Raw genomic sequence first — 12,092 nt, 5'->3', positions numbered from 1 at the left:
TAATGAACTGTAAAGTAGGAGAGACAACAATCTGATGAAAATCTGATGTGGTGAAAGTGGCTAGATGTCTTTATTTACCTCTTTTTCCATCGTTTTCTGTCTTTTGTTTTGTTCCGGGTGATCACTGTGTAATAGGAAAATCTTGTTTGAATCTCGCCTTTTTGAGTAGCCATTCAGAATGAATGTTATGTTGGCAGCTGTGTGCACTGGAGAAATTGAAAACAAACAAATGTACACACAGAGAATAGAGTTGACAACACGACCCGTCATGGCGGTGCCGTCTCTCTGAACAATTTTGAGAGGAATGTGCTGATTGGTTGAAGAAACCTTTCAAAATCATTGAGATTCGAATGAGATTTTCTATTACACAGGGTCAGATGTGGGAAGGTGGAGATCACCCTGAACAACATAGTCTAGTTACTATACATGTAGTTGTTCTCGATGATCTCTTCCGAAATAATGTATAGTCAAACGGACAAATTCTATCAAATACGTATCAAAATCTCCTGCTGGGGAAAGGCTGAACAGTGCATGTCAGTAGTAATCCACCACACACAGACAGGTGGTTGTAATTGGTTACTTTGTTCAGTTTACTACAAACTCAACTTCTAGTTTGAATGTAAGTGATGTGAGGACACAATAAGATCATCAGACTTGTATAAACACTCCAGTAGCATACGCTATCACTGATTGTGTTAAGAATGGAATTCTGGGCTAGAGAAATCCATTTGACTACAAACTGTATACGGTGGAGGTGATAGTTATGCATATACATCTAAAGTATAAACAACACAAAACCTGGAAATTTATGTTAAAAGACTTATTTTCTCTAATTTTGCTGGAAAACAAAAATGCAAAAATAAATAGTGACTAAAATGCCTTCTTGTACATGAAAACAATGTACCAGTCTGGTAATTAGTTAAAATAAGTAATGACTAAAATACCTTCTTGTACATGAAAACAATGTACCAGTCTGGTAATTAGTTAAAATAAATAGTGACTAAACTGCCTTCTTATACATGAAAACAATGTACCAGTCTGGTAATTAGTAAAAATAAGTAGTGACTAAACTGCCTTCTTGTACATGAACACAATGTACCAGTCTGGTAATTAGTAAAAATTAGTCTTTGAGAATTAGCTGAAGACTGTAAAATTGACAAAATTTTGTAGGAGTGAAAATATCTAGGTTTACAATATCTGACAGTCTGAATTTTATATTGCCAGGGTACTTAGTATGGAAAGATAAAGTGGGTGTTTTAATACATCATCTGTTGCTTATCACAATCTATCACCTCAGTTTCTGTAGAGCTCTGACTTACTGTGTTGTATAAATGTAATGGAAAATTCATGTCAGCCAGTGATGGGATCAAAAGATCATATGATTTGTCAGTACAGTAGGTTGTGGATCCTGGATTTCTCTATACTAAAGATAGCATTGTGTAGATGTATGAATAGGTATTCTCCTGATATAGACATTACTAGAATTTAAGTACATTTATGAATACATGTCGGTATTCTGAAATACAGCTATTGAATATTGAAGTAAAAACTAGATTCTGTACATCATAATAGCCCATAACTGAAGGATTTTGAAAAGATATGTTAGGTTTTTGTCAGTGTAACTGCATGAAGAGACACTTTGTATTGCACATTGTCTGTCTTTATCGCTCAGTTACTTTCCTTTTGTGTGCATTGTATATTGTAGTGTGTGTGTGTGTGTGTGTGTGTGTGTGTGTGTGTGTGTGTGTGTGTGTGTGTGTGTGTGTGTATGTGTGTGTCTATGTGTGTGTGTCTATGTCTGTGTTGTGTATGTGTCTGTCTGTCTGTCTGTCTGTCTGTCTGTCTGTCTGTCTGTCTGTCTCTGTCTGTCTGTCTGTCTGTCTGTCTGTGTCTGTGTGTGTCTGTGTGTGTCTGTCTCTATCTGTGTCTCAGTGTGTGAGTGACTTGTTAATAATGGATTCTCAGCTACGTGAAGGTAATAAGCACCTAGTAGTCATGAATATTCAGTGTTCATCTAATACATGTGGACATTTGCATAGCTCATGATGGTAATGAAGTAGCATTTCAGTTTGATGTTTCTTGGTAATCGCACATAATTTATGTGGTGTGAAATCCATAAAACGACTCTCCAGAACCTAAGATTACGAAAATACTTTTATTTCCTGGTGTGGCGTTCAATGACCTTTATAAATTGACTTGAAGCCACACAAAATCTTTCTTTGAAAGAAGACTGTGTAGTGTTTCCCTTCAGGGTAATCATACAGTTATGAAAAATTAGATTTTTAGATTGATTATGAAATAATCCAGAGTAGCCAAGGTGGAAATTAAATTTCATATTCTCTTCCTGTTTTCAGTTGGACAGTAATTAGAAAAAAAAGTGTTAGGTCTAATAAAAAAATTGTTTGGTTCCAGTTACCCTACCCCATCTAGTTTTTCACGCAGACCCTAATTTTTTTTTTACGTATTCAAGAAAAACATAATAAAATCGCAAAAAGTCTCACAAGAAATAATAGATGCGGAAACTGAAAACTTGAAAAGACAATATAAAACTGTTCTTCCAATCTGTAATGGCTGTAAATCTGATGAGAAGAAACCAATAACACAGAGACCATATGGAAAACGACGGAAAACATAAATACCTGAACTAGACACTCACATATGAAAAATATATTATGAAAAAATAAAATTAAAAATGTACCTACCCCGCGTATATTAAAATTGAACGTAATCGGAATCACACAACTTTTTTTTGTCAGGCCTGAGAAGCATGTTTGTAACAGGGTACTTGATCAATCTAACTACAGTAAAATAAATTATACATTGTTGCTGTTGGTAGTTTGGTAAAAAAAAAAAATAACGAGTCTGTACCAAGGCTCAGTTTTTATGAATAAAAAACACTTTATTTGATGTTTCACTCTCAGAAGACATTCCTCGATCCAAAATAAAATTATAGTGGAGTGTAAAATTTGTGAATAAGAGAAAATTAAAATCAGTGGAGGTGTGTAAGACTGAACATGAGCCCAGCGAATCGTATTTTAGCAAACTATTAGAAGCGTGGTGTCTTTAATGCAAAATTTTGAATCCCTCCAGTCTTGGAGTAATACTGTGTTTACTATCTTATCAGTGGAACCCTAATGATTATATAGGGTCATTGTTTTGTTGAGGACCAATTGTTTATTTATCGAAAAAACAGTTTTTCACACCCAAATTGTATTAATATTAGCCAGACACTGGTCTTTAGATACAAAATATACATTCATAAATCCAAGTTTCAAGCTTTAGTTTTGAATTTCTCAAAATAGACACTAGGTGGCGCTATTGTAAAATAACCACTACTCCAAGAAAGTGTTTATGGGCTGCATATATTTGTGTTAGATAGTGAATAATCATGTATCATTAAAATATGTACAATACATGCCATGTAGCTTAGAAACTATCTTCATGATATAAACCTTTAAAAGTGGCCATATGGATTAGAATTCTGTATTTATTTTGGATTTTTAATACAACTTTACGTTGCAGAAAGCTGCAAAAAGTGTAAAAAAAAATGTGTTAATGTATGTACAATGTGTGTGCGTGCATGCATACGTGTGTGCGTGCGTGTGTGCGTGTCTTTTGCTCAGGCTGGTACATGAATGCATTTTGTAGGATGTGTTTGTATGTATCGCATTCCAATATTACTTACATATAGATTTTTGTTTTACAGATGCTTCAGCTGCAGAGCTTGGTTTTAATCTTGGTGCAATGGAAGAGAGGTAGGAACACTCATGCTCACTGATATCACTTCCCATTTCATACAAAACTTTAAAAAGTTAGAAACTAATTGAAAAGTTTGCACACTTCTGTATCTTATCACTATTCGTGTTTTCTACAGACTACAGCATCTTGAGAAGAAAGTTGTAATAGAAGGTGGAGAGACGCCATCCATTGTTTATGACCTTCGGAATAAAGTTGAACAATTCAGGGAAAAATTAGAGGTAAGTTCCTTCTTCCGCCATTGATCATGACAGCTATCAATGTGGTAGTAATATCCAGCACAGCGCCCTCAACGAACATTTAGAATCTCCATAGAAAAACAGCGCCCTCAACGACCAATTGGCACTACTAATATCTTTCACTTCTTAGATGTCAGAACAGTGTAGTTCATTGTCCAACATGCATAATTTGTGCGAAAATTTTAAGGGGATATGCTTTCTTTTATTTTAAAAATGCAATAAAATTGACATTTGTTACTTTTTTTCTTCAGACTGTAGAACATTTAAGTTGGCTGGGACTTTTCAAAGATGTTGTTGCTGATAATTCGCCGCCATTTTTCACAAATAAGAAAATAAGGAAGTCAGCAGCTGAACAAAGGAGGGTTTGGGAAAAGTTTACAAAAATGAGGTATGTGTGTATGTTATCGTAGCTTGTAGTCACGCTCATCTGTGAAGTTTGGAAAATCTGCAGTGTCTCGAAATTTAATAATATAATTTTATGATATGACATGTCAATGCTTTCCCGTAAAGTGCTTTACAATTATTACCCCTGGTACAGACCTATAATGGCACAATTGGCCCTTTATACTTCCTCGACTCCCTGGGGAGCATACAATCCATTGCAGCCTCTATTAGTGCATAGGATCAAAGCATTCACATGGCAACCTCTATCCCACCAGTGTGAAACTTTACCACAGATTTGTAACTTGCAGTGTTTTACATTCTATTACAGCAATGTACAAATGGCAGAAAATGTGAAACTTTACCTCAGGAAACCAACTTTTAATAATTGGCAATGGGAAGATGCTGAGATGTTGGTGTTGCTCCAACAAATGTACATAGATTTAGAATTTGTTGAGAAGTTTAATATTGAAGTAAGTCAAATTTTACTGTTAAAACCCACAATGATGAATCTATCAGTTTATACACAGCAAACAAAATAGCCGCACATCAAGGCCTTTCCAAATTTGCCTTGGTGGCACGCTACTTCCTGTCTAGCGTCCCCGTCTGTGTGTACCTTGGAGGTATACATGGTATAGGTTACTTGGTTAATCATACAGCACTGCTGCTTTCCTTGATGTCTGAACAATACGAAAAACATCCCTGATTTACACTTCTACAGAATACCAAGGGACAAAGCTCTTAAGAAATGGCACTATGAGGTGATGATACCCCCAATTTGAGGGAGGGCGCTGTATTCTCAATTTCCTGCAATGGCCTATTCTGAGATTGGTGTATAAATCTTGAAACCCTTGTTGCTTGTGTCTGTCTTTTGCAGAGGGTGCTTTACTAAATAAGAACTACATGAATGTCTCTCTCATTGGAGAAGGTAACCATCGTTGTGTATATATGTTTGTTTTCAGTTGCCAGTATTACAAAGTTTTCTTTTTGAAGTATATCAACACTATAATAACGTGCCATTCCACAACTTTAAACACTGCTTCTGTGTAGCTCAAATGGTAAGTGTTTTGTGACATTATTAAAAACAAGAAATTTAGTAAAATGAGATTTGTAAATGATAAAGTGAAGACACACTGTGTGTTATCATTATGTCATATATCTGTATGTACATGCTTATGTCTCAGTCAATGATTGTGTGTGCTGTCTGTCAGTTTGTTTGTCTGTCAGTCTGCACATGTGTGTACTTCAGTATGTACTTCAGTGTGTGTGTGTGTGTGTGTGTGTGTGTGTGTGTGTGTGTGTGTGTGTGTGTGTGTGTGCATGTGTGTGCGTGTGTGTGTGTGTGTGTGTGTGTGTGTGTGTGTGTGTGTGTGTGTGTGTGTGTGCATGTGTGTGCGTGTATGCGTGTGACCATAATCACGTATGTATTGTACAAAGAGTTATATTTATGTACTGGTATATCTCTATGTTTATTGACAAATATATCATACCAACATCAATCCTAAGATGTATTATGCATACGTTGTTTTAACTTAGATGTATGGAATGTCATGGTTGGTAAAACTCTGTGATCGGATTGGACCGTTAGATACCATGGCGATTATTACATCGGCCATATGCCATGATTTAGATCACCCGGGATATAATAATGCATATCAGGTAAGCCATGTCAGTTATACTGTATACTTTATTAACATTAAAAGCTTGCAATGATGACAAGTCAACGTTTTTTTACTGCCATGGTAATGATACTCTTCACTACAAAGATGGTAATTATGCCAGTTTTTATGTATTTCCCATTAAGACTTACTGTTGTATTAAATCATTTAAAATGTTTTTTGACATTGGATTTGTGTTAGCTGAATATGAGTAAATGCTTTTTCCATTGAAATAAATCTCGCTAACAATTTTTATGAGTTGTCACAAGTGTGCCCTCTAAGCCAATTTGATGCACCACTGATGCACACAATTTCTAGTGCCGCACCAAGATTTGGTGTTTCCCTATCTCGTACTATGGGTGACTCACAAGAAATGCTAGTTTTTCTCATTTTGACTTGCAACAACAAAATTTGGCTACCGCTAGAGGGCGCACTAGACTCACAACTCTATATTCAGCTGTTGTGAAAAGTGTTAATAATAGTGAATTCTGGAGGCTGAATAGGTATTTACAAGTAGTGTCTACTTTCCCCTTGCATTTGTCTGTCGAATTAAAGTGATCTGACATGTCCTAAATTGCCATTCTACCAAATTGTTCATGCACCACAATAAATACATTTACATTAACTAAAACAGTTGCAACAATGTCAGTTACGTTACACGCCCTCCCTAGCTTTCACAAAAACTAAGAAAAAAACAAAACCAGAATCGCCAAATTTAGTAAATACTGTGCCATTCAGTTTGACTCTACAAAAAAAACCATGGTTACCCTAGGTATTCTGGTTTCCCCTGCAAGAAAACTAACTGGTGACAGATGGCCTTCACGTGACTTTTTGGGGGAGACAAGCTTTGATATGCTTCAAAGAAGTGTCCAGTATAAATATAAATGATTATTTTATTATTGCTTCTTGTAGTTTTCTCATTATTTGTGTTAGGAAATATGGCATAGCTGGTTTGGGATCTGAATTGGCCTTTGTACAATTGACTGTGAGGGCGCTGTTCTTGTTGTATAATGGACAATTGAAATGAGGTTCTTTTATTTATGTACAGGTTAACGCAAGAACAGAACTAGCACTGAGATATAATGATATCTCTCCTCTAGAGAATCATCACTGTGCCGTTGCTTTTGAAATTTTAGAAAAGGTATGTATATCACACCTCTGTAGGGATAATTGCACAATATCATTTATCATAATAGTATGAATTTCTGACATGCCTTATTTATTAGACTGGTGAAATAGAAATGTCAAAGTCTAAAGTTTGATTGTCTTAAAAACTATTTAGATATATTCTGAAGTATAGTACTTTATACAATAGTATAAATAACCTTTCGTGGAAATTTTGAGCAAAATGAAATTTGTTTGTTTTTTCTAAATCTTCTGACAAACCTACCTGCATGTGGACGGCAAACAAAGAATTTATTTGATGTTGCCTTCAATAGTCATAAACAAATCTGATTTTGCTTCTCTTGATTATTATTCACAGCCCTCGTGCAATCTATTCAAGAATGTCTCCTCGGAACAATACAAGAGGATACGAGAAAGTATCATTCGTTGTATCCTAGCAACAGATATGGCAAGGCATAATGAGATACTGAATAAATTCAAGGGTCTGACGAGTACCTTTGATTTCACTAATAAAGATCATAAAGATACGGTAAGTACTTGTTTCTACTGTGCATCATGCTAGCTATTTATCCAATATGATCTCTTTGCACGTTCCAAGCCATAAGGCCTAACAAAAAAAACTGTGTGGTTTCGATTACGCTCAATTTTAGGATAGGTGGGGTAGGTAGATTATTATTTTTTAAAATATATATATGTATATTTTCTCATGTGTTTGTCTAGTTCAGGTAGTTATGTTGTCCGTTGTTTTCCATATGGTCTCTGTGTTATTGGTTTCTTCTCATCAGATGTACAGCCATTACAGATTGGAAGAACAGTTTTATATTGTCTTTTTAAGTTGATGTCAGTTTCTGCATCCACTGTTTCTTGTGAGACTTCACAGTTTTTACGATTTTATTATTTTTTTCTCGAATACATAAAGGCCTAATGTGAGGTTTGTTGGTCATTTAAATTCCGTCTAATTAGATTGCGTCTGAAGAAATGGAGATTGCTCTTTTAGTGTGGCGGCCATTATTCTGTGACACGACCTTCCATTTGTGCTCCTTAAAGTCACAGAAAATAATCATAATTTTTCTAACTCATTAATTGATTTAATTTTCAGTTAATGATGATCCTAATCAAAGTGTCAGATATTTCAAATGAAGCCAGACCTATGGATGTATCGGAACCATGGCTGGACTGTCTGCTTCAGGAGTTCTTTAACCAGGTTTGTAATGTATTCATACTTCACCCTGAAATATATATGATATATCATGTTTATTCGATACTATAGGCCATGGGCCTTAAAAGTCCATATCTGAATAAAGAAAATGGTGCTTGGTCACAAAAAGTTAGTATATTCAATGTAAAAAAAAAAAAATAAACCATTTTACATAGAGGTGTTTTCTTCCAAAAATGTACTTTCATGACAAAGAATATATATTTTCCAAGGTTTTGAAGAGGTGTTGCATCATGGGAGTTAGCAGAAATAATGTATTCAAGTTGCACACTGAATATTCATGAGAGCTATTTGTATAGCAGTATGGATCATGAATATTCAGTGTAGAACTGATGGGGCACCCTCACACATCAGTCAACCTATGTAGATAGAGCTGGCCGCTGAGGGCAGAGCGATGCAACATATCTTATGGTCGAGGGCAATGAATTGCATATTAATACATAAATCTATTGTGGAATACAATTTCATGAGTCCTTATAACTTGTATCCTAGTAGTGGAGAAAACATAACTATTTGAAGAAAGTGACAATGTCATTAATGAGGCTTGTCATTATTGCAACAGTTGTAAATGAGTACATAGTGGTCAGCTATAACTATATTGAATTTGTCTTTCTAATGAGAATACCGCCACCTAGTGGTCATCAGTAACTATTGAATTGAGGATTGTTGAGATGAAGACAGATCAAAATATCAATACTAAAATAATTTTGAACTGCTTGTGAACTGCTTGCGAACTGTATGTGAACTGCATGTGAACTGATTGTGAACTGCATGTGAACTGCTTGTGAACTGCATGTGGACTGCTTGTGAACTGCATGTGAATTGCATGTGGACTGCTTGTGAACTGCATGTGAACTGCATGTGAACTGCTTGTGAACTGCTTGTGAACTGCATGGGAACTGCTTGTGAACTGCATGAACTGCTTGTGAACTGCATGTGAACTGTATGTGAACTGCTTGTGAACTGCTTCTCACTGTCTAGTTTCATTTATTCTCTCTTTCAGAGTGATGTTGAAAAGTTGGAAGGGTTGCCCGTGGCACCATTTATGGACAGAGATAAAGTCACTAAACCTTCTTCTCAGACAGGGTTCATACGATTTGTACTTCTTCCTCTTTTTGAAGCACTTGGCGCTCTCTTACCAGAAGTGGATGTAAGTAGGAACTTGTACATTTCAAATACAGCAAAAATTGTCTGTCAGTTTCTGTTGTGTTTGACCCATTTCACATTGATTTTTCAAGTAGGAAGCCATGATAAAATTGTTTTATGAATTAAAAATCCAAAATAAATATCCAATCCTCATCCATATGGCCGCTTTAAAGAGCAAAAATAACTGATACAGTGTCATCTACTTATTTTCCAGTCTCCGATTATCCAACCAGTGAGGCAAGCACTCCAATATTACACCGATATGGGAAAGGCACTGGAAGAAGAAAACAGGAAAAGAGCTGAACGAGACAAGGAACGAGCACAGCAAATCAAAGGCACACCCAAACAAAATGGCGTCCTGACGGAAGAAAATGGTATAAAAGAAAACGGTATTCCAGAGAAAAAGAGAGAAGGAATGAATAAAGTCACGAAACATGGCAGGAATATAAGTCCCACAAAAACACAAAAAGTGAAGTGACAGTGAAAATAAATCAGAGAATCAAGAAATTTATTGACTATGGATTATGATCAGAATTAAAAGAAAGTGTTAAAATTGGTTTGGCCTTCCCACTCCACATATCATGATGTATATCAGTAATTTAGCTGTACACCAAGTTGATCAGAGTGAGAAAACAGAATAATCAAAGTGAGGTATGAATGAAAAATTTATAACAAGCGGTAAAACACTGAATATAAGGAAAGTATAAGTAGTTCAGAAGTTGGTTTTGAACTGTGTAGAGATACTGTCAAACAAAGACAAATTGACCAGTTTGAACCAGTTTGAACCAGTTTGAACCAGATTGATCCTATTTACATAATACTAATTTAAAGAATATCCTACAGGTTGTCTTGATCTGTAAAATGTTGCCAGCACACAATATCCCAACTAGTTTCAACCAGTTTGAACTAGTTTGAACTAGATTAATCAGCTATCCAGACAATTCAGCTAAAAATAGCCAGTGTACAATTGGTCTTGATCTGTACAATCAGTAACAGCAATTCAATCTATCCAAACTGGTTCAAACCAGTTTGAACCAGTTCAATCTGGTTACAGAAAATGTGTTTGGAGGTTTTATGTAATAGTAAAAAAAAGGGTGGGAAAGTTTTGGTAATATTACAGGCAATTCAGTCTTACGAAACTTATTCAAACCAGTTTGAACCAGTTTAATCTGGGAACAGAAGATGTGTTTGAAGGTTTTTACATGATTGTAAAAAAAAAAGGGGCAGGAAAGCTTTGGTAAATTTACAGGCTGAGTATTTGATGTGTTGTAAATATTCACTGGCAGGAATATCACACTGCCAGTCAACCTAGACAAATCTATTTTATCATGATGTATGATTTATGTATTATGTAACATATGAAACAAGTGAATGATGTTTTTAGCAAGGTTTGTGGTCTGTAACTGTGTAGGATATGTGTTTATTATTCCTAGATATTTTATTGTACAAAGGGATGGATTCCAGTATGAGTGACCTGTATCAATCAACTTGCCACATAAACTTTGACATTTGAACTTTGAACCATAGATATTATCCAGGTAGGATCTATGGACAAATCAAGATTGTGATTGAGTGTACTGATGGTTGGAACATAAATGTGCATTTAGAGTGTTTAATCAATCACTAGCAGACTTTCAATATTTTGTTGTTAACTTTATTTAAAATGTACAGGAAAAGTATTGTCCTATCTTGTAAGAATAGCTGCAGACAGAAGATGATAACTTCAAGTCCTTCAGAATTTTGCCATATGAACTCGCTGGAGTACTTCACATTGATTTTGAAATGTTCACCATTTTGTTTGCAGGAAGATAGGGTGTCCATTTTATTTTGATGAAGATAGGGTGTTCAATAACTTTCAGGAATGTAGTGTTCACCATTTTGTTTTCAGGAAGATAGGGTGTTCACCATTTTGTTTTCAGGAAGATAGGGTGTCCACTATTTTGATTTTATGCAGGTAGTTTTCATTGTTTTTAATGACACGATACAGTGTTCACCATTTCATTGTCAGAAAAGTGTTCACCATTTTGTTTTGATGAAGATAGGGGGTTCACATCTTAATTTTGATGAAGATAGGGGTTCACATCTTAATTTGATAGAGTTAGACTTCACAGTCTTGTTTTCAGGAAAATAGGGTCTCCACCATATGTTTTGATAAATACTGGGGGCTAACCATCCTGTTTTTCAGAAACACGTTTTCATCATTTTGTTATAGGAAGATAAGGTCATCAAAGGTCATCAAATATTAATTGAAAGTAGGGTGATCACCACCTTGTTTTTAAATACAGGTAGGGTGTACACCAGCTGTTTTTCACCAAAACAGACAATCTCATGTATTGCCATAGAAAGGATCATAGTTTGTATATTTGAAGTAATTATTTATTCTCATATCACCACCTTATTGTTGGGGTGTCAAACCCATGTTTTCAGTAAGATAGGGTGTCAAACCCATGTTTTCAGTAAGATAGGGTGTCAAACCAATGTTTTCAGTAAGATAGGGTGTCAAACCCATGTTTTCAATAAGATAGGGTGTCAAACCCATGTTTTCAGTAAGATAGGGTGTCAAACCCTTGT

At 35.4% G+C, this 12,092-nt stretch overlaps 1 protein-coding gene across 1 annotated transcript in view; it reads left to right on the top strand.

Annotated features, from left to right (window-relative positions):
- LOC144451159 (high affinity cGMP-specific 3',5'-cyclic phosphodiesterase 9A-like) overlaps positions 1-10,390 on the top strand; it is a 69,492-nt gene extending 59,102 nt beyond the window's left edge. Inside the window, exons 3-13 of the mRNA XM_078141940.1 lie at positions 3,707-3,755; positions 3,875-3,977; positions 4,247-4,383; positions 4,708-4,849; positions 5,339-5,434; positions 5,913-6,035; positions 7,083-7,175; positions 7,518-7,688; positions 8,259-8,363; positions 9,379-9,525; positions 9,736-10,390. Of these exons, the coding sequence (XP_077998066.1) occupies positions 3,707-3,755; positions 3,875-3,977; positions 4,247-4,383; positions 4,708-4,849; positions 5,339-5,434; positions 5,913-6,035; positions 7,083-7,175; positions 7,518-7,688; positions 8,259-8,363; positions 9,379-9,525; positions 9,736-9,999 (1,430 nt within the window). The 3' untranslated portion in view covers positions 10,000-10,390. The remainder of the gene's footprint in view (positions 1-3,706; positions 3,756-3,874; positions 3,978-4,246; positions 4,384-4,707; positions 4,850-5,338; positions 5,435-5,912; positions 6,036-7,082; positions 7,176-7,517; positions 7,689-8,258; positions 8,364-9,378; positions 9,526-9,735) is intronic.
- The last annotated feature ends 1,702 nt before the right edge of the window (positions 10,391-12,092 follow it).

Source organism: Glandiceps talaboti, chromosome 21, assembly GCF_964340395.1.
Source record: "Glandiceps talaboti chromosome 21, keGlaTala1.1, whole genome shotgun sequence".
NCBI lineage: Eukaryota > Metazoa > Hemichordata > Enteropneusta > Spengelidae > Glandiceps > Glandiceps talaboti.
Note: the sequence above shows the minus strand (reverse complement) of the source record. Positions and strands in the feature narration are given on the sequence as shown.